At 37.0% G+C, this 23,172-nt stretch overlaps 2 protein-coding genes across 2 annotated transcripts in view; one reads left to right on the forward strand and one right to left on the reverse strand.

The window, feature by feature from the left end:
- Positions 1–23,172, reverse strand: part of LOC127217724 (X-linked interleukin-1 receptor accessory protein-like 2) — a 453,152-nt gene that overhangs the window by 415,835 nt on the left and 14,145 nt on the right. The gene's annotated exons all lie outside the window — the stretch shown is intronic.
- Positions 7,794–9,029, forward strand: Tex13a (testis expressed 13A). Its single transcript, XM_051178728.1, has 2 exons — positions 7,794–8,263; positions 8,367–9,029. The coding sequence occupies exons 1-2, from the start codon at positions 7,805–7,807 to the stop codon at positions 9,027–9,029; spliced, it is 1,122 nt and encodes a 373-aa protein (XP_051034685.1). The 5' UTR covers positions 7,794–7,804.

Below are 23,172 nucleotides of genomic sequence, written 5' to 3' on the forward strand. Positions count from 1 at the left end.
TGAGACTAGTTGCTGAGTTCTTTCTATATTTTGGAGATCAGCCCTTTGTCAGATGTGGGGTTGGTGAAGATCTTTTCCAAGTGTGTGGACTGCCATTTGGTCTTGTCTACTATGTCCTTTGCCTTACAGAAGTTTCTAAGTTTCAGGAGGTCCCATTTATTAATTGTCAATCTCAGTGTCTGTGATATTGATGTCATGTTAAGGAAGAGGTCTCCTTTTCCAATATGTTCAAGGATATCTTTCATTTTTTCTTCTAAGAGATTCAGTATGGCTGGACTATGTTGAGGACTTTGATCCATTTGGACTTAAGTTTTGTGCATAGCAATAGACACACCATTATCCAGTTATGCCAGCACCATATGTTGAATATGTTTTCCTCCTTCCATTGTAAACTTTTAGCTGTTTTGTCAAAAATTGGCTGTCCATAGGTGTGTGGGTTAATATCAGGATTTTCAATTCCATTCCATTGGTCTACCTATCTATTTTTGTGCCAATACCAAGATGTTTTCAGGACTATAGCTTTATAGTAGGTCTTGAAGTTGGGTGTGGTGATGCGTCCTGAAGTTCCTGTATTGTACAGGGTTGTTTTAGCTATCCTGGGTCTTTTGCTTTTCCATATAAAGTTGAGTATTATCTTTCAATGTCTGTGAATAATTGTACTGGAATTTTAATGGAGATTGCATTGAATGTGTAGATTTCTTTTGGCAAGATTGCCATTTTTACTATGTTGATCCTGCCTATCCAAGACCATGGGAGATATTTCCATTTTCTTATATCTTCTTTAATTTCTTTCTTTAAAGACACAAAGTTCTTTCTATATAGGTCTTTCACTTGTTTGGTAAGCACTACCCCAAGATACTTTATGTTGTTTGTGGCTATTGTAAAGGGTGATATTTCTCTGATTTCCTTCTCAGCCCCTGTGTTGTCTGTATATAGTAGGGCTACTGATATTTTTTGAGTTTATCTTGTATCCTGCTAGTTTTCTGAAGGTGTTTATCAGCTGTAGGAGTTCCCTGGTAGAGTTTTTTGGGTAACTTATGTAAACTAACATGTCATCTGCAAATAGTGACAGTTTTGACTTCTTCCTTTCCAATTTGGATCCCCTTGATCTCTCTTTGATGTCTTATTGCTTTAGCCAGAACTTCAAGTACAATATTGACAAGATATGGAGAGAGAGGGCAGCCTTGTCTTGTTCCTGATTTTAGAGGAATCATCTTAAGTTTCTCTCTATTCAGTTTTCTGTTGGCTGTTGATTTACTGTATATTGTTTTTATTAAGTTTAGGTATGTTCCTGTTATCCCTGATCTCTCCAAGTCCTTTATCATGAAAGGGTGTTGGATTTTACTAGATGCTGAAAAAGCCTTTGATAAAGATAACATTTTAGCTTGAAAATGTATTAAAATATCATTCAATATTATGCAATGATTTGATAGTACAGTACAGTAATTGGCTTGTGTGTGCAAAATCATGTGGTTGTGTCTCAACATATTTATGTGTACATACATATATACCTATAAATATGCATAGATGTGAGTGTGTGTATGCTCTAAATCCAAAACAAACTAAAATATTTAGGCATTTGTTATTAAAGTCAGATATACTTTTAAAATAATTAGACATTACACACCTTTAACAGCTATTAATAAAACAAAACCTGAGACTTGTGAATGTTTCCATTGATGAGTCTCCATTAACATCACCAGGGAATATAACTATAATCTGCCTCCTAAACGCCCAGGAATATGACTCATAATGGTTGACTGAAGATGGGGAGTAAAGATAAGGGAATAATCAAGCACAATTAACAGAATTAACTATCTCCATTCAACATTACCATCCACATTATAGTAGGAGTACTTCTTGTTATCTTGTTTGAAGACATATTTAAGAATTACAATTGGCATGGATTAGCCCACAGCCAAAGCTTTCCATAAACCTGTAGACAATGATGGTTCTACAGAAATCACACAACTTTTCTGTAGATGCTTCCTATTACAGTTTTACTGATTATAACAACTCTTGCTCATTTCCCCTTTGCTTCTTATTTAGACTATGTTGAGATAGTTACATGTCAACATTCCTTCATAAATTTTCTCATAATATTCATAAAGGCTTTACCTTATTGCCTTAGTTACACAGCAAACTCTTCAAAAACACATCATTCCTTATGTGTACCTATTTCTCCATACAGTAAATACAGATCATTCTTCCTGCCTTTGTGTTGGAATTGTATAACTTAATTGACTAGGAAACTACATGACAATGCTCTAAGCCTCCATGATCTCTTATCTGGTCTCTGTCTACTGATTATTGTCAGAGACCTCAAAAGACTTACAAATATTCAAATATTGTATTTAGCTGTTGTCATGTGACTTCTGTCCTCATAGCCATGTCATTCTACTATCACTAGAATAAATAAACCTACCATATTAGACAAATCCAATGAGCCTGGTTCACCTTCATGATGTCAAAATTCCATGCATTATTTGTAGTGTAACCATTCCTTTCACTTTGCAATCTCCTCTTAGAAATATCTTCCTCTGTCTGATTATCTGCCTAGAAACACCAATCACTTATTCATCTTCATGGGCTTTCTTCAAAATGCTGAGCATTCTTTGAAAGGATTTTGTTCCGATTCATTTTATTTTCTATTCCTCTAAACTTTATTTCCATCCCTCCAGCAAACTTTTCTAGTGACTACTAGTGACTAATTCCTAGTCACAACTGAACATTGAACATATACAAATTGTGTATGTGTGTATCCAATTCTGTCCTTTCTTTTAAATTCCTTGCCAGCACAACAAACTAAGAGCAAAAAGATAATATAACTCTAATGAATAAACTTACTATATCAGATACTGAACGTATCTTTCTCCTACAGTCTGCTTTTCCTTTTGTACTGGGTAATACGGTTAAAAGTATCTCAGATCACTATACCTAATTTCTCAAGTCTGGTGCCTCAAAATTAACAGAAATAGATAAAAATGGTACAAACAGGAAAGCAAGAGATCAAAATAACATTATTTGAAGATATCGTCATATCGCATTTTAAAAGTCCTTGAAGACTACACCAGAATATGATTAGATCAGATACATAATGTCAATAAAGCAGCAGAACACAAAATCAACACCAAAAAACCAGCAACCTTTCTGAATATAGATAATGAAATTGTTAAGGATGAATTTAGGTTTAAAAAATAGCCCATTCATAATGGACTTAAAAATACCTAGGAATGAGCCTAACAAACAAAAGAACCTTTATAATGAATCAATACACCGAAAAAGGATATTAAAGAATGCACCAGAAGATGCTACAACCTGGCTGTTTTGCAAAATATGATGTACAGATTCAACACATTTATTCTCAAAATTGAAAAATATTTTCTTCATAGAACTCACTAACAATTTTAATAATAATCTAAAGTATATAACAAAGCATAACAGTCCCAAATAGCCAAAGTAATCTAAGAAGAAAGACCAATACTAGATGTATCACAGTGAGACTCAAATTAGACTGAAGACCCATATTAACAAAGCTTTTATGGTCCTGGGACAAAAACAAAAATATATATCAATAAAATACAAAAACAAAAAACAAAAAAAAAACAAGTGGATGCAGAAACAAATTTATGCTTCCATAGCCATTTAACTGTTGCCAAGTGTGTCAAGATACATTTGAATAAAAGATAGCCTCTTCTCTTCTACAAATATCACTGGGAAAACTGATATCTACAAGTGGATGAATAAAAATACGTTCCCATCTTTCACCATGTACAGAAATTGATTCAAATGTAAAGGCCAAAACTGCTAGAGGAAAACATTTTGACATATAGGAGGCATAAGCAAAAACTTTCTCAATAGAAATACAACAACATAGAAAATATTAGCAGGAATTGAAAAAATAGAATTCTTTAATATTGGAAAGCTTCTGCACAGTAAAGGAAATTTTCAATCAGGAAAACTAAGAGTAAGTTACAATGGGAAAACACGTGAATAATGTATTAAGTAAAAGATTAATCTCTACAACATAAAATTAAACACAGGAAAAAATTATCAAGTCAATAAATAAAGAACTGATTGGTCCATTCTCAAGACAAAAAATATAAATGGCAAATAAATATGAGGGAAAGTGTTGAAATACCCTGCAATCAGGGAAAAGTCAATTAAACTTCTTTAAGATTTCTTTCTATCAAAAATTTACAGGCAACTCAGAAATGCTGATAGAGACAGTCTTCCACAGGGAAGACCACAATGATTGGTTATCCAATACCAAATGCCAACCATAAAAATAAAGTGCCATTATATGAACTAAGCAGGATGTATTTAGGCATATGCAGGCATATATTACATTTAATGAAAAATGAGGCTATGGCTTTCACAGAGATCAAGGAGAGGTATATAGGTATGCTTGAAAGGAGGAAATGAAGGGAAGAAATGTAATTATAGTATAATCTAAAAAAAAATAGTAGTAAAATGTTTGGTGTATACACAGTGAAGTTTTACATGGCCATACAGAGAATGAAATTAGAATATGTGTTAGAACAATGACTAATGGATCATCATATTAAATGAGTTAAGCCAGAGTCTAAAAGGGAAATACATGTTTTCTAATTTTTCAATAATAAATTTTTAGAGATAGAAAATACATACAAACAGAAAAGAGATTAACATGAGTGTGAAAAGGGAGAATAAAGGGTATATGGGGCAAATATGCACACAACACATTATGACATGTGTGGAATTTTTTGTTATACAGCCAACTATGATTTGCAATTAATGTATATGAATAAAACACAACAAAATTACTAAAAGGAAGAAACCAATATGAAAATGCTATCTATATATCACATGGTTCTAAATGCATACTTTTCCTGGGAAAGACAGAATCTGTGAAAGTGATAAAAATGTTCAGTGGCTATCAAAGTACTGGAGTGGAAATGGGGTGGGGTGATGAATGGTTGAAGAATGAAAATAGATATATATGATATATTATTTAAATCCTACAGATTGCACTATTCCGGATGAATGTTCATTTCTATTTTAATTAATAATATGCTAAATTATCTCAGTAATTTTTACAAGTTAAACTAATATTGGTGTTGGGGCAAAGTAGCCAAAATTTTTTACTCAAGTTTCTAAAAACTTACAATAACATAAAATTCCTATACTAATTCCTTCAAATGCAAAAACAGCTGCTTCAAAATAAAAGGTAGAAATAAAATGGTAATTTAAATAAACAAAAAGTCAGTCTGAGGTTCTCTCCATACATTTCCTAGTTAACCACGATCAAATTTAATATGTAAACAAACCTTAACTTAAAAGAGTTAGAAAGAGCTGAATTTCCACCAGTCACCATTAAATGGTTTTTAGATAGTCCCAGAGAGTAGAATGGCTAGCAACTACCAATCAGGTGGCTTGGCTTATCTATAAGCCCACCATTGTTTCTGAGGCCTGTAGTGTTGTGAAAATTTTTCTCGTTTTTAATATTGCTGAACTCATGAAGTATCATTTATCCATTTATTCAAATAAACTTTCATTTGCCTATATATATATATATATATATATATATATATATATATATATATATGGAAGTAATGAGGGTTTTTGTTATTGTCTTGAATTTTTGCTATTTTTCTTTGTTTGTTTTTTTATTTAGAACTTAGTAATGGCTGTCCTTAAAACATGCCCAATCAAACGGACCCAAGAATCAAGCAGGTGTAGCTATTCTAATATCTAACAAGTTAGACTTCAAAACAAAATCAATCAAAAGAGATGAAGAAGGTGATTTTGTATTTATCACAGGAGAAATCCATCAGCAGAAAGTCTCAATTCTGAACATCTATGCCCAAAAACAAAGGCACCCACATCTGTAAACAGAACACTACTAAAGCTCAAAACTCACATAAAACCTCACATGCTCAAAGTGGGAGACTTAAACACCCCACTCTCACGATTAGATGGAACCACCAGACAGAACATAACAAAGAAAGAAAAGAACTAACAGAAGTTATTTCTCAATTGGGTTTAACAGATATCTATAGAACATTCCAATCAAACACAAAAGAATATACCTTCTTCTTTGCTCCACATGGAACCTTGTCTAAAATCAACCACATACAAGGCAACATAACAAACCTCAACAGATAAAAAATATTGGAATAGTCTCCTGTATCTTATCAGACCATCATGCTTTAAAGTTGGAATTCAACAACAACACAAATAGCAGAAACCCTGCAAACCCATGGAAACTGAACAATGTGCAATTGCACATACCTGTGTCAAAGAAGAAATAAAGAAAGAACTTAAAGACTTACTAGAATTCAATGAGAATGAAGACACAACATACCCAAACTTATGGGACACTTTGAAAGCAAAGCTAAGAGAGAAGTTCATTGCACTAAATGTCCATAAGACATTTCTAGTAGAGAATTAACACCACAACTGAAACCCTTAGAACAAAAAGAAGCAAACTCACCCTGGAGGAGAAGACACCAGGAAATAATCAATTTGAGGGCCAGAATCAATAAAGTAGAAAACAGGAAAACAATACAAAAAACTCAATGCAACAAAGAGTTGTTTTTTCGAGAAAATCAGCAAGATAGACAAACCTTCATCCAAACTAATCAAAAAGCAGAGAGAGAACATGCAAATTAACAAAATAGAATAAAAAACAGGAACATAACAATGGGCACTAAGGAAATCTAGACAATTTTCAAGTCATACTTTGAACACCTGTACTCCACAAAATTGGAAAATTCAAAGAAAATGGACAAATTTCTGGATACTTATCACTTACTATAATCAAATCAAGAAAAGATAAGCAACTTAAATAGACCTAGAGCCACTAATGAAATAGAAGCAGCCATCAAAAGCCTTCCAACCAAAAACAGCGCAGGGCCAGATGGCTTCAGTGCAGAATTCTATTAGAAATTCAAAGAAGAGCTAATGTCAATACTCCTCAAAATGCTACAGAAGGTTCATTACGAAACTCCTTACGAAGCAACTATTACCTTGGTACCCAAGCCACACAGAGACACAACTAAAAAAGAGAATTACAGAACAATATCTCTCATGAACATTAATGCAAAACTACTCAATAAAATACTGGAAAATCGAATCCAAGAACACATCAGAGAAATCATCCACCATGACCAACTAGGCTTCATCCCTGGGTTTTAGGGAAGGTTCAACATATGCAAATCTATCAATGTGATCCACCATATAAAAACTGAAAAAGAAAAACGACATAAACATCTCCCTAGATGCTGAAAAAGCCTTTGATAAAGGTCTTGGAAAGATCAGGGACAACAGGAACATACCTAATCATAATAAATAATACGATACTTTGGTGATTTTCCCATGGGAGTCCTCAACCTCCCTGGGTAGTGGACTTGGGGGAGGGTAAGATGGGGGATTGGCAGGGGAATGAGATAATGGGAGGGAGAAGGATTTGGGATTGGTATGTAAAATAAGATTGCTTTTAATTTGAATAAAAATTAATTTTTAAAAAAGATAAATCTCTAAAGGAACAGCAGCTACCAGGAAGCCACTATGACAGAATAGTGGAGGGGCGGGGCCAGAGAACCTTGGGTGGGGGGGAGGGAGGGAAGAACGAAAGGGTGCCAGAAGACCAGAGGGGAGGGGAGGGGAGGGGATGGGTGGGGAGGGGAAAGCCTGGAAGAACAAAAGGCTGATAAGACACTGAAGGAGAGGAGAAATACTAACACCAAGGGGCAGAGGGAACGCAGACAACAGGTTGATTTAATCTATCAGGGCCAGGAAACCCATAGGACAATCATCCACCATGGCCTTGAATCCTGAGGATCTGGGTAGTGGGTTCCGGCATAGCAAGGTGTCGATGTACATCAATGAACAAATGGCCAAACATGACAAAGGCCCTGATTTCTACCTTGAAAACCTGTCTCTGTCCTGGGAGGAGGTGGAAGACAAGCTCAAAGTCATCCTGGAGGATAGTGAGGTGCCCAGCGACGCTCGGGAAGCCTGTGCCTGGGGCACCCTGGCCTTGGGTGTTCGCTTTGCTCACAGGCAAGGCTGCTTACAAGGGCACGGGGTGCAGTGGCTACAAGACTTGTCTAGCATGCATAAAGTGGCTACAATCTCCTTGTCATCAGACCTGAAGCCGGTCACCCACCAACAAGATATGGAGCGAAGGGAGGTAAATCTCCAGCTTCAGCTGGTTAAGGCTAAACTGGAAGAGGTGCAGAGAGAGCGAGACCTACTGAGATTGAAGATCCTTCAGGCAGTAAGATTGTCACGTGGTCCTGTCTTGGCCCTGCTTATCCCACCCCTATGCCAGTACACCAATCCCTGAACAGATCTCAACAACCCTATGCTTTTCTCCCCAGGAGCTGAAGGCTCTCCCAACTGCTGTAAGACCGGCTGTGACCATTCCTTCTGCTCTTGTCAGAAGAGGAGGGACAGGGACACAATGGTCAGCTGCAAAGGAAGACTTGGCAGAGTTGATGGCTGCTGCTACAGGAAGAAGAGAAGATGGAGCAGATATGGCAGGGACAATAACTGGTGCTGAAGAGGCCTCAGAGGAGCCCAATGGAAGTTTCATGCACCTTCTTGGAGTAATGAAGTGGAAAAATTATCCCTTGAAAAGGCAGAGAGCAGGAGACCTCAGACCCAAGGAATCGTCTATGTTCCCTCTCTCGCAGTCCCTGAATCTGAGATCCATACCCTCCTCTGAACCCATTACTGTCCAACTCCCTGCTTCATTCACATACTCATATGAAAGCCCCTTCCCAGCCATACCCACCACATCCCAACTACCATCCACAGACAGAACCCCTGAGATACATCCCTACCCTGTGGCCTCTGACATGAGCCAACTGTCTGATCTGGGAATCCACAGAGGAGATCATCAAGAACTGCAGAAAGACAAGAGATCTTCAGCATTCCGCAGGCCCGGGGACTGGGATTGCCCTTGGTGTAAAGCTGTGAATTTTTCAAGGAGGGAAAACTGTTTCCACTGTGGAAAGGGAATCTGGCTGCAAAACCCTTAGTGAATTTGGAATTTGAAATAGAACAGAAACAAACCAATGATCTTTTCTCTTCTTTCTTTCTTTCTTTCTTCCTTTTTTTTTTTTTTTTTTTTTTTTTTTTTTGTGGTAGAGGGTACTGGGTAGAACTGGAGAAGGGGAACTAGGAGGATCAAGAGAATGGGACAAATCTTGGTGTGAGATATTGAAACAGTAGAAATGGTGTGGGGAGGCAGAAGTTTTGATTATTTCTTTTGTATTCTAGATCAACAGCATTCAATACCCTGGAATGCGCTATCTCTCTCTCTCTCTCTCTCTCTCTCTCTCTCTCTCTCTCTCTCTCTCTCTCTCTCTCTGTGTGTGTGTGTGTGTGTGTGTTTGTATGTGTGCACGCATGCGTGCGTGCGTGCGTGCGTGTGTGTGTGCGTGTGTGTGCGTGTGCGTGTGTGTGCCTGAGTGTGGTGATAGAGTCCAAGGATTATTAGCCAAAACTGATTCTCAGAGTGAAGGATCTGAAGGGAGGTAGATTCTATAGTCAACATGGGATTGAGTAAAGAGCCAGTGATCACTGAAGTTGGGGCCAGTGTCACAGGCAGTGATCCTGGAGGTCACAGTCCATCCCTGGCCCTGGCTAAGGTAGGGAACAGAACTGGCTGCTTTGCAAACAGTTTTAGATGGATGCTAGACACTCTGAGGAGCTGACAAATAGGAAGAGACTCAGAGGAGTGGAACAGCTGACCACAGAGAACTCAGCTAGATTTCATCTCTTTGCAGTTGTATTACACAAGGTCCCAATTTACCTAGATCCCTTCTTTAAGCTAAGAAGCAGGTTCGTTCCTGTTCTGAGCAACTAGATCATTCTGTCATCAGGCAATTTTTCTTGTATATCTTGATTTTTCAACAACCAAGGTCTCATGTAGCCCAGAGTGGCCTCAAACTTAAGATGTAGCTGAGGATGACTGACTCCAGATCCTCCTGCCTCCACTTCCTAAGTGTTGAGCTTATAGGTGTGGATTGCCATGCCTGGCTCAGAAAAGTAGTTTCAAAACAAAGCACCGTTAAAGAAATGTAATGGAATTGGCAGGGGAGTTGAAGAAGTGAGTAGTGAGGAGTCCTTTATCCCAAGTCTCCAGGAATGAACGGGGCAGGATGCCTATGTTCTGAGGGAATTCTATTACCAGAAACAGCTCAATCCTCCAGTAGTTGTTCCCAGTAATGAAATGAGGCCCATGTTCTGTGAGAGTAATACCAAAAAAAAAAAAAAAAAAAAAAAAAAAAAGAAAGAAAGAAAGAAAGAAAGAAAAAGAAAAGAAACAATCCAATGAAACCTGGGATGGGTTAGCCTCAGGTTTATGCTTGACTCAAATTAACATGGCAGAGATTTGTTACCCCTATGAGAACTCCGAGAGATTGTGGAGAATGCCAGCACCAGATGCAAGCAAGGACTTCTGTGACGGTACAGCCTTTTAACAGAACTCCCTGGTCCCCAGTGGGCACAACCATGGACAGGTCTGAACAGGAAACTCTACTGGTCTAAGGTGAGTCAGCCTCTGATAGGACACAGAGGGTTTGCCAGTCTATGTGAGCCAAAGACAGTGTGGTCTGATGGGATTCTCCCTTCCAACTCAGCAGCATGCTACATGAAGGAGAATGTGGATTTTAAAGGCTCTCGTGTATTCTGAAATGGAAAGTACAACAGAACCCTGTCTCAGTAGGGGAAGGGACTGCAGAGGAAGGTGAGAGTTGGGAGTTGGGGGAGTAGAGGCAGGTAGGAGGTTGGTCTTCTCCTAGCCTTCTTGTGGATATAACATATATTGAAATTGACCATGTGTGTACTTTAATCCACAGGTGGAAGGAGAAGGGGGGACTGCACCTGGACCAGACTAACTTCTTGGCTGTTCTCTAGGTACTACAGATCTAGAGAATGAGAAGCTGTTGTAGCTGTGAAACATTCACAGGAACAGATATGTGATTTTCGGTAGTCTGTTATTGTCGAGGATACATCAGGATTAGGGTTTTGGGCTTGTTCATCCTCTTCCATTTCCGAGATTGCTAATCTCAGTGCACTTGATCCTGAATTTGGATAGTTCTTTGTTGTGACCTAAAGTTTCTTGTGCATTTGAGGGTGTTCAGCAGATTCCTAGTCTCTAGGTGTCTGAGTGACCCGCTCCCTATTCCTTCAGTTGTGACAACCAAAGCTGCCTCTTGGGCGTAGATACATGTCCACTAGAGGGCAAAATCAACCTGAGTTAGGCATGTGTCAGGCAATGAAGTACTTAAGGGAATGAATGGGGGAAGACTCAAAAGGCAGGATCCCAGAGGCCAAGGCAGCTGAGCGATATCCATTAAGCCTAGCATTTACTTGGAATATTCAGACACACTTAGGATGGTGGCAGAGTAGAAACCAAACAACCAGGTTAAAGAGTGAAGAGCACTTCTACAAGGACTCTAGGCTAAAGGGAAGGAGTAAAGTGAGGTTGAGACACTGAACAAGGAGAACATAAGCCATTCAGAAGGAGGTAGAAGAAGGAAGATTTAAATGTAAAAAATATGGGAAAGAATAAGATCACATAAAATATTGAGGCATGATTATTGAATTATTAACATGTAAAATTCATATGACAAGCCTATTTATATTCTAAACAAAATCTCTTCAAAGTGATGTTTAGACCCATACACATATGGTTGCAAGCTTATGTTTTAAAGGGCCTTGAAAGCCATTTTGCAAAGGGAGAATGAGTTTCAGGTTCGGGCATGAGAGACAATGTGGTACAGGATGCTTAGGGACTGAGTAAGGCCAAGGAGATATTATGTCTTATATATGTCTATTTTATAAAAGTAGTGGAATTGTTTCCCTCCCACCCCAATAAAAAAGGCATGGATTTATGAACACAGGCATATTTGGAAAGATTGTATCTTCCTCCTGAACAGAGGGACAGAGAGAATAACTGTGTGACTAGATAACAGGAAACCAAGGGGATCTTTGTGTCAGACTTATGTGTTAGAATAAGCAAAGGCAGACAAGGGGGGGCTCTGAAGAGTGATCTATTTCAGAGCATTTAGGAAGTGGGGTGAGGGAAAAGAATGTATTGCTAAGATATGGCTAACTCATCTGAGACAGGGCCCATCTAAATTGCAACTCTGGTTCCAGGTAGCATCTCTAGAACAGGGCTTGGGGACCTGACTAGGAACTGGGATATAAGAAGGACACCAGACATAAGCCTCAGTAGTCTTATAACTTATTTTTTCCAGTAAAATTTCTACCCTTTTGGATATCAGTTTTATGTTTGGATAGACTGGGAAAATTTTTCTTTGAAATCTTCCTGAAATTATATATTTTCTGCTTTATTTTTCACTATAAAGTCTAAAGTATGGTGGTACATACCTAAGATGCTAACATTTAGGAATTTGAAGTGAGGTAATCCACACAATTCTGATGATAGCCTAAGCTACACAGTGAGTTCAAGCCCATCTTGGATTATACAGGAAGTTCCTGCCTCAATAAAATAAAATAACAACAAACAGAAAATAAAGACAAACAAAATTAATCCTAAGTCTGTCATTTGAGTATCTTCTATAAACACCATAAAGGTGGTATCTTGGACTTTAGCCCTAGGTCAATGAAACTTAGTGCTAAAAGCAGCTACAAAGAAATCTTTAAAGACAACATTTCTGGGCCAAATAGATGGCTCAGTGGATAAAAGCACTTGCTTTTAGCCGAAAAACCTAAGTTTCATCCCTGAAATCGACATGGTGGAATGACAGAACCAATTCCTGCAAATTGTCTCCCAATCTCCCAATGTGCACGCATTTGCATGCACACAAACCACAAAATGAATAAATGCAAACTTTTTAAAAATACATTGCTGTCTGTGAGGAAAAGGGAGGAAACAACAGTTTTCACAGAGAATGATTACAGATTCTTTTTTTAATCGTTTTTATTTTAAAACATTCTTTTCTCCTTTTACATACCAATCACAGTTCCCACTCCCTCCCTCCTTTTGCCCTCACCACCTTCCTACCACCCTACCACCCATTCAGTCCTCAGAGAAGGTAAGGCTTTCCAAGGATAGTCAAGGAAGTCTGGTATATACATCTCTTTGAGGTAGAACTAAGCTCCCCCCACCCATAGCCAGGCTGAGCATAATATCCCTCCAAAGGGAATGGGTTTTAAAAAGTTGGGTCAAGCACTAGGGATAAATCCTGGTCACATTGCCAGTGGCCCCACAGAATCCAAAGCTTCACAATTGTCAACCACATTCAGAGGGCATAGTTTGACCCTATGCAGGGCCCCCTGCTCTCAGTCATTGAGTTCCCACTAGATCAGTTCAGCTGTTTCTGTGGCTTTCCCCAAAAATAGTCTTGACCCATTTGTTCATGTTATCTCTTCATTTGGGAGCTCAACTTGTCCCGGTGCTTAGCTGTGGATCTCTGCATCTACTTCCATCAGTTACTGGATGAAGGTTCTATGATGATAATTTCTGTCGCCATCAATTGATTACAGAAGAAGGCCAGTTCAATCACCCTCTCCACTAATCCCAGACTTAGCTGGGATAATCCTTGTGGATTACTGGGAGACCCAAAACTACAAACACTATATGTATTCACTCATAAGTGGATATTAGATCATCTGCTTTCTTAAGAGTCATCTACACACTAAAAGTCAAACTTACCTAGAGGTGTCTCTAAATAATGGAATAGAAAACCTTAAACAATAGTCCACTTAAAAACAACAGCACTTTTCCATTTTTGGTTTGCATCATGTGGGATAAATATCAAAAGTTAGACTAGCCCAGTGGTGGTAGCATATGCCTTTTTTCCCCAGCACTCACTCTGGAGGCAGAGGAAGGTGATCTCTGTGAGTTCAAGGCCAGTTTGGTCTATAAGGGAGTTCTAGGACAGCCCCTAGTAAGTAATGTTTCTGCTTCCACAGAGAAACTCTGTCTTGAAAAACAAAACACAATAAAAAAGTTGAACACAGAACTATTACCATTATTGGACTACACAGAAGAGCCATAAATGCCTCCAAAAACAAATTAGGTTTTTAATCAGGATTTATGTGACCTTTTTGTTCTGCTATTTTAAAAAGGGAACTGGTTTAATCAGCACCATTCTTTGCATCTTCCCCTTACAAAAAAAAAATCCCTTCATGCGTTGGAAAAACAGGAGAGGGGGAGAATACAAGGGAGGAAAGGTAATATAATGAGAGGGTCACCAAAACTATGCATGAAAATGTATAATGAAACCTATTGCTTTTTGTATTTTTTCAAGAATATTTTTTTAATTAACTCTTTTTTTCCTATATTATACCTTGACCATAGTTCCACCTCTGTCCCCTCCTCCCAGGTTACCCCCCCCCCCACCCCTCCTCTCCCTTAGATCCACTCCTTCTCCATTTCCCTTCAGAAAAGAGTAGTCCTCCCAGAGATATCAACTGAACAAGGCATGACAAGATGAAATAATACTAGGCACAAACCTCATATCAAGGCTGGATATGGCGACCCAGGAGGAAGGAGTCCCAAACACAGGCAAAAGAGTTAGAGATTCTTCCCATTACTACTGTTCACAGTCCTACAAGAACACTTAGCTACACAACTATAACATATAGAGGACATAGCTCAGACACATACAGCCTCTGTGATTGTCACTTCAGTCTCTATGAATCCCTATGAGCCCTGCTGAGTTGATTCTATGGACTGTGTTAGAAAGATTGTAAGTGGCGTACCATATAGCTCAGTTAATACAGTGCAGTGTGTAGGAGACCCTAGGCTTGAGATTTGGTACCACATAAACTGAATTTGAAATTTCACACCTGCATTCCTAACACCAGGAACATTCTGGCAGGAGGAGCAAAGATGCATAAGGTCACTCTTAACTATATAGCAAATTAGAAGTCAGTCTGGTTGGTGTACAGAAAAAATAAAAATAAAAATTTGATTCATATGAGTAACTAAACTACTTCCTCCGGACTTCAGTGATCTGCAAATGACGTCTATGTAAAGTTCACTTTATGTGTATATACTGTGTGAAGAGGTTCTAGATGAAACTAGATTCAGTTTACAAAAAAGAAGATAATTCCTCTTTGAGAATAAGAAGAATGTGTATACAAGGCATGAACAAAGCTCTTAAGGGGAATCAAGGGATGGGTATCAAGAGGAGATCAGGGTAATGGATCTAAAAACAAAAACATTCATCTAATATCTCTTCATATAAAAATAAGTATGTATTGCCTTACATGGAAAGATAATGATGTGACATAAAATTAAGAATGCATACCTCCGCATTAAACTTGGTTGTATGTTAATGCATTTATCACCTCAGGGTGGACATACACATCACCTTCTAACTTTTTGTTGACTCATAGTAATAGATCTATACCATCCCCATCAAATAGCAACCAACTTATCTTGCCAAAGAACACCATTGTGTACTATAGAGGGTAAGGTCAATACCGTGCAAATTGGCCCCGTCCTTAGCAATATGTGTTTGAATATATGCTCTGATTAGCAATGCTGAGGTGAGCAGCATTGCTTTTCTTTAATGAGTGTTGGGTCATGAAAGGGAATTTACCTTCTTTAAATATACATATTCTCCATGGAACTGTCATCTGTTATAAACATGCTCTATTGCCTAATTACAAGTCAAGATATACATTGTTATTTTGTTGAGCATCTTTCCTAAGAATTGGTCAATTTCTTAAAATAACAAGCTCCATCTCTCTATATGAAGCGTCCATTAAATAAAGGTTAATTATTGTGTGCTTTACATTTAGAACAAAGACCTTGAGAAGCCTATGTGCTGGCCAAATTTATCTTCTGTTTTCCCCTGCACATGGCCATGTTTCACTATCTCCTTGCCCTTGAGCACTGTTCCATCTACCTATGAAAACCCTGACCATCTCTGTTTTAGCCATCATGAATCATATCAGATACTATGACTCTGTAAGTCAATGACTATCTTTTCATGGTCTCTAGTAGTCTACTTGATATAGCTAATAAGTCATTGGATGTTTATCATGTAGAATGAGAGCAATGGCAGAAAAGAAATAATACATTGCAAAAAGAAATAGGATACTTATAAGTAATATATATCAACCTGGAGAGATGACTCAGCAGTTAAAAATGCCTGCTGCTCTTCCTTCGGATACGAGTTTGGCTTTCAACTCCCATAGCTGGGAGTTCACAATGGCATATAACTCCAGAGCCAAGGGATCCTATTGCTTCTTCTGGATGCTGTGAGTAATTTCACACACATGTGCATATACACTTACACAGATACTGAAACATGATGAAACAAGCACACACAAACTCACAAGCAAATTTTAAAATTATAAATAATAATGTATATTTTTGTTTTGAGACGGTTTCTCTGTATTATTTTAGAGCCTGTCCTAGAACTTGCTCTGTAGACCAGACTGGCCTTGAACTCACAGAGATCTGCCTGCCTGGTCCTCCCAAGTGCTGGGACTAAAGGGGTGTGCCATCAAGACCCGGCAATGTTTGATATTTTAATGAAACATTACAAATAAGTAAAAAAGAAAAGAAAGTAACTAATACACATACACACTCTCTCCTCTCTCTCTCTCTCTCTCTCTCTCTCTCTCTCTCTCTCTCTCTCACACACACACACACACACACACACACACACACACACGAGGTAGAGAGAAAGAGGAAGTCAAAAAGAGGAAAAACTTGCAGAGAATGCATTTTGGAAAGTGTTTTAGTTCCAAATCTGACTGAGGACTGATGAGAGAAGTTTTGTGTAGCTACAGAATGCAAAGTTAAAACTTAATATAGGCAACACAGAAAATACTTAAATATCCAAACATTTGGGACTTGCTTTCTTGTTGAATTACCTGTGTTCTGAATTATCCTTGATTGATTACAATTTAGAGGCATGTCTCAATTGTTTTAATCTGTTTGAAATTGGGAACCTTGTCATTTCCATGTGCTCACTTAGCACCTTTACATAGAAGACTTTTTAAAAATAGTTGTTTCTCATGCAATTGATACCTAACAACTAAAATAGACTCAACTATAAATGTATCTTTCATTAAAAATAAAAACCTGCAGTTGGGAATGACTTGAGATATCATTTCTGTTTCATTATGAAACAGTTCAACTTTGAGGTGATCTAAGGAAAGTGGTTTAATGCAATGAGTTCTTAGACAAACCTCATGTATGTATTTGTGATCTATGATTATATTTATTCTATCACCTTGCATTATGAATGTGTTTCTTTGAATTGATTGTGGATCTTATACCTTGGATAGTTAGGGGTTAGAGTAAATAGTTAAAATAGAGTAAATAGTTAAAAATAAAGAACCAGTCAGGCATAGTGGCACATATCTTTAATCCCAACACTTTGAAAGCACAGGCAGGTGGACCTCTGTTTGAGATCAGCTTGATCTACATAATGAGTTCTAAGCCAGCCAGCACTACAAAGATACATCTACAAATATCCTCAATCTCTCTCTCTCTCTTTGGTGAAAAGCAATTTTAAAGCAGTTCTTTATAAAGTTTGGAAACTGAAAAATGACCATAGTGTTTTTTACTTTACAAAACAAGAACTGATTCTATTTCGTCTATTTCATAAAATTCCTCCTTGGACTTGATCCTTACTTTTCATGAACTTATTATTTCTATTCTCTGCCCTCTGTTGTTTATCTTTAATCAGTGAGAATCTGTATTCATCACCACACCACACTGCAACAAGGGAACTACAAACAGGACCACAGAACCTCACAGAGGCAGAAATTAACATAAGTAATTGCACCTTCTTCATTATGATGCAGAAAAGTAGTTTCCTAAAACGAATGAGTATTAAATGAGAAGAGTGTAGAACAAACTGATTTGTGCCTGAGTTCAGAAATCATAAACATCTGCCCAAGTTTCAGTCACCCAAGTCACTGGAACAGTCACTTTAATTTTTATATGTGTCTGTTTCTCAGGTTATATGCCTCAAGTTGGTATAGTTGTATCATAGAAAAATGTGTATTTTTAGGTAAGAACTTTCATGATGATTTCCATAGTGACTGAAATAATTTATATCCACACCAACAGTGACTAAGGATTCCCTTCCTGTCTCTGAACCATTCTTCATCGGCATTTGTTTTCTTGATGATAGACACCTAGGCTAGGGTGAGGAAGAACATCAATATAGTGTTGTTTTACATTTCTCTGATGGATAAGGATGGGACATTGTTTTCCAAATACTTATTTGCCATTAGCACTTACTTATAAGATAATTTGAATTTTAATTATATTTTTTAAATTAGTTATGCCTTCTACATATTAATAATCTCTCAGGTACTGAAAGAAGTTTGTCTGTAATTCTATTGGCTTTCTATATATACTTTTGAATATAAATCTCAGTAAACAAAAGCTTTTTATTTCATGAAGCCCCATTTATCAACAGTTGCTCTTACTTCTTGAGCTGTTAGAATCCCATTCAGAAAGTCCTTGTCTATTTCCAAATCTTGAAGCATTATCTGTAAGATTTCCACTAGCTTCAAAGATGTAGATTTTATAATACAGTCTTTGATTCATGTTGACCTGATTTTTACATCGGATAGAGATAGGATTCTAATATTTCTAGACTTACAGATATCTAGTTTTTCAAGTATCTATTGTGATCAAGATTCAGATGATTGTGTCTGTTTAGTCTTATTTTTGGACATTCTATTTTATGTGTTTCATCTATGTTTGTTTTGTGCCAGTACAATGCTGGTTTTGTTTGTATGAGTTTGAGTATAGTTTGAAGTTAGATTAAATGATGCCTATAGCATTGATCTTCTTGATTAGCGGGACTTCTGTTTTGGGTATTCTGTATTTCTGTATGAGTTTTGGATTATTTTAAATATTCTCGTTTGGAATGTCACTGAAATGTTGACGGAAACTGTATTGAATTCATATAGAACTTTTAGTAATGTGAAATTTTTATAGTATTTATTCTGCTTATCCAGTATCATCTATCATATACCTATCTTTTAGTATATTCAACAATTTCTTTCTTTGGTGCTTTACAATTTTCATTTCTGAGGCTTTTGACAAAACTCTACTAGGCACTGAGTCTGGTATTATTTTTCCTGAGGCTGTCAATCTTCCTTTCACCTTACATCTATTCCTCTACCGTGCACATGCTCTATACTACAAGCTGTGTTCTTTACATACTATATTATTTTCATTCAGTATGCTCACTACCATGACATCAGTACCTTCTCACTATCTTCCTACCTCAAAAGGATGGCTGCTCACTAGCTGCACCTGGTTTATTCCCCAGAGATCACAGCAATCAGTGTGTGAACAGATTTCTTTGTAGCTTTCTGTAATATAAGAAGCCAGCCAGTTTCCAAAAAAAAAAAAAAAAAAAAAAAAAAAAAAAAAAAAAGCAAGCACACAAACAAACAAACAAACAAACTAAAAGAAGCCTGTTTCCATTCCATGACCTTTCTATTTGTAGTTGTTGATGGTAACATTTTCCTCCCAAGTATATCAAAAGACTTATTCCTTGCATTCCTTCAGATCTCATCTTAAGCATTACTTTCTCTGAGATGTTGCCTTGGCCACCTAAATGAAAGCAGTCTCCAAGATACTTCTGTAGCATGACCTTTTTAGACTCACCATCAACATTACGCATTACATTTTGGGGGTGGGTATTTCTTATAATTTGTATGTTTCCCATAATCTCTAATGTAAGCTCCATGAGAGGTGGCGCTTACATCAATTTCATGAAATGCAAATAACCAATACCTAACAGGAATGTTGAAGATGTGTGTTGAGTAAGTAAACAAGTTTTTATTTTTCATCTTAGGAAAGCAGGATGTAGCCATTAGTGTCTGTAAGTCCCTGGGATAATATTGGATTCATAATCTACAGTTCATAGTTTTGAAGCTAAACTATACATGAACCAGAAACTATCCATGGCCACAAAGATTATAAGTAATTATTCCAGGATATGAACCTAACCAACTTAGCTACAGAAACTCAGCTATAGACTCAAGGTAGCAATGCTAGTAGCAAAAAATTAAACAGCATTGCAGTGTTAGAACTATATGTAGTGCTAGCCAGCCCATACCTTTCTCAGAAATTCGCTAATTTTCCCCCTTGGTTTTAGAGTATACACTTGTGGAAATTACTCCCCATGTCTAAGACTAGACTTACTATGACATTTTCAGTTTTCTGCACTGTTGGAAAGGAAGTTTGAGAAGAAACACAGATCTATAGCATCAGAAATTTCCTTGCAAAATACTGTTTTAATATACTGTGCTTAGCAGGAAGGATGTGTATATTGACCAAAGGACAAACAAACAGATTATGATTCCTGAATACACATACTGAGGCAACATTTGATTGTATCACTAAGTGTTCAAGAGGATTTTTTTCCTAATCTGCCATGAGAATGTTCATCTTTCTGCTCCACTTTAATTCCTGTGAAATCTTCTGTAGCTGCTCTAAGGATTACAGCATCCCTGGTAAGGTTAATGTTGGTGTTAGAACCCACTCAGAGTTTGAAAAATGAAGGTACTTGTAAACATTAATACGTGTTGTTTGGGGAATGTAAGCCTATCAAGAACCTTAAAAAATGGAAAATACTCAGATTCCATGACCTCTTTTTAAAAGTCAGAAAACATAGAAATACTAACCAATCTAAAATTAATATGTTAGGAAAGATAAGAAGTGCTAAGACAAGAACATAAGGAAGAGTGAGAAGATGTAATAGGAAGGTGACAATTGCATTTGGTATCTAGAATTGAGGTTTTTCTCCCACCTGCCAGTTCCTGAATACACACTCAGAGGCTTCATATTAATTATGATTGTTTGACTAGTGACTCAGGAGTATTATTGACTAGCTCTCAAAATTAAATTAATCTATTTTATTATTTTATATTTTACTATGAAGCTCGTGGCTTGTTACCTCACACCTTGTTTCTCTTGTGGCTCTATGGTGTCTCTCTGATTCCTTCTTTCTCTCCATATCTCTGTTTGGTTTTCCCACCTGGATCTATTCTGCCTTGACATTTGCCAAAACAGCTTTATTTATCAACCAATAAGAGCAATACATATTCGCAGCATACAGAGTGACAGCCCATATCAAATGTGGATGTGTATGTGAGAGAGTGTGTGTGTTTGTGTATAAAATCCCATGATACAGGAAAATGTAAGAAAACTTGTCAGATGATATATTTGCATAGGCAATCAAGGGGAAGATCTAAAGGACAAATGAAGTAAATAGCCTTAGTAATCTATCTATGGTAATAGAGTATAAGGAGATTAAGTAGATACAGGTGCCAGTAAACCAGCAGATAATGTTGAAGTTCTTTTTAACAGCTTCATTGTCTTCAGTGAAATGGGAAACACTAAGGAGGATGGAATATGATAAGAGGCAGGCAGGAAAATGTAAACTAGTCATTTGAGCAGATGGAAGAATGCTAAGAATACATACTAAGACCACTAAGAAAGCATTAAGGATCCATTTGAAATCCATGATAATTCAATTAATTAAAACCAGTAAATGTTATCATGTTATCATGCTTCCCTTCATCTAAGATCTGATGGGAGATGTCATTCTGTAAATATGTTTTGGTATTGGTTAATGAATAAAGTACTGTTGGCCAATAGGAAAGTAAGATAGGTGGGACTCGGAGACTTGGAAGAGAGAGGAAGAAGAAAGGGAGAAGGAGATACAAGATGTAGGATGGGGAGAGCAAAATTCTAGTCCCTCTCTATGGTAAGATAAGACCATGTGGATTAGATTAATAGAAAGAGTTTAATATTTAAGACAGAGCTAGCAAATAAGAAATTCTAGTAACAGGCCAACAGAATTGTATCTAATACAGCATTTCTGTGTGATATTTGGGACTGGCGCGGCTCTGGGACCAGGCTGGCGAAAAACTGCTCATAACAAAGATCAGCAACAAGAAAAGTGGCAAAGCATAGGGAATATGTAGACTTAAACGGGGCTGTAATTTTCACAAGCAAATAAGAAGTGAGAAAGGGGGAAGAGAATCAAGATGATATGAATGGAAATGAGTATAGCAATTGATTGCTATATTTAAATACTCTGTGTGGGAAAAGAGAAAGAGACAGTGCAATATTGTGAGATAGCTACTTAGTGTCTGGGTTGCATCAATAGATTATTGGAAATGGGATATAGAAAAGTAGGGTATGGTATAAAGAATATTACTCATGAAATGAGATAATGAAAAAGTTTGTTACAACATTAAATGCTTTATATTTCAGGTGGTCTGCCACACTTATTATATTACTTTCTTGTTCCTAAGACGATTTTCAGTTTTCAGTGCACAGAGATGTTTAAAATCTAATTCTTACAAAAAAAAAAAAAACTATAGAACAGAAAACCTCTAAGGATTGTATTATGACACAAGGCATGAAACTAAAAAAGGGCATACATGAACCAAAATTAGCTTACCAATGGTTACTTGCAATCAATTTTCATTCATAGTTATAAAATATAATCCATTACATTTTATAAAAACAAGCGTCCTGCTGACACACTAAAAGATAAACACATGCTTCTGTCTAATAAACAAACCAAACACAGTGGAATTTTATTAGTTTTATACAATACAGTGGTAATATTTCTAAGTAATACAGCTAATGTATAATAATCTGGTACTATTTCCTAAGCTGCCGCATATCTAGTTTGTTGCTAATGGGGGGAAACAAAGTACAATTACAAAAACAATGTAGTTGATATTTTAAGTTACATATACTTTTATAAACAAACACATCAAATTTTGAATGTTGAAAAACAACTTTATCCATCAGAAATGTAATCTTCTAAACATAATTAGTATCAAAAATATAAAGCCACAGATCCTTGTAACAGAAAATAGGACAGAAATAGCTAATTGCATTTCATTTCATTCTACACAGACTAAATAAGATATTGCCACTGTCTCAAGACCCTGCTGTACAATCTTGAACCTTTCTGGGGGTCAATTAATTCTATAAGATTCAGGCTTTCATTTTTCCAGCAAGAAACTATCTGCTCTCCTGGAAATTGCTACTCAGGCAACTGACTTGTTGACACTTAACTTTTCAAGGATCAATAGTTAGGTTGGAATTGGATTATGAGAAATGTTCAATGTCCTTGAAAATCTCTTGGTAACCATGGTAGAGAGGAAGGAATGAGGGTAGAAGGT

Source organism: Phodopus roborovskii, unplaced genomic scaffold, assembly GCF_943737965.1.
Source record: "Phodopus roborovskii unplaced genomic scaffold, PHOROB, whole genome shotgun sequence".
Lineage (NCBI taxonomy): Eukaryota > Metazoa > Chordata > Mammalia > Rodentia > Cricetidae > Phodopus > Phodopus roborovskii.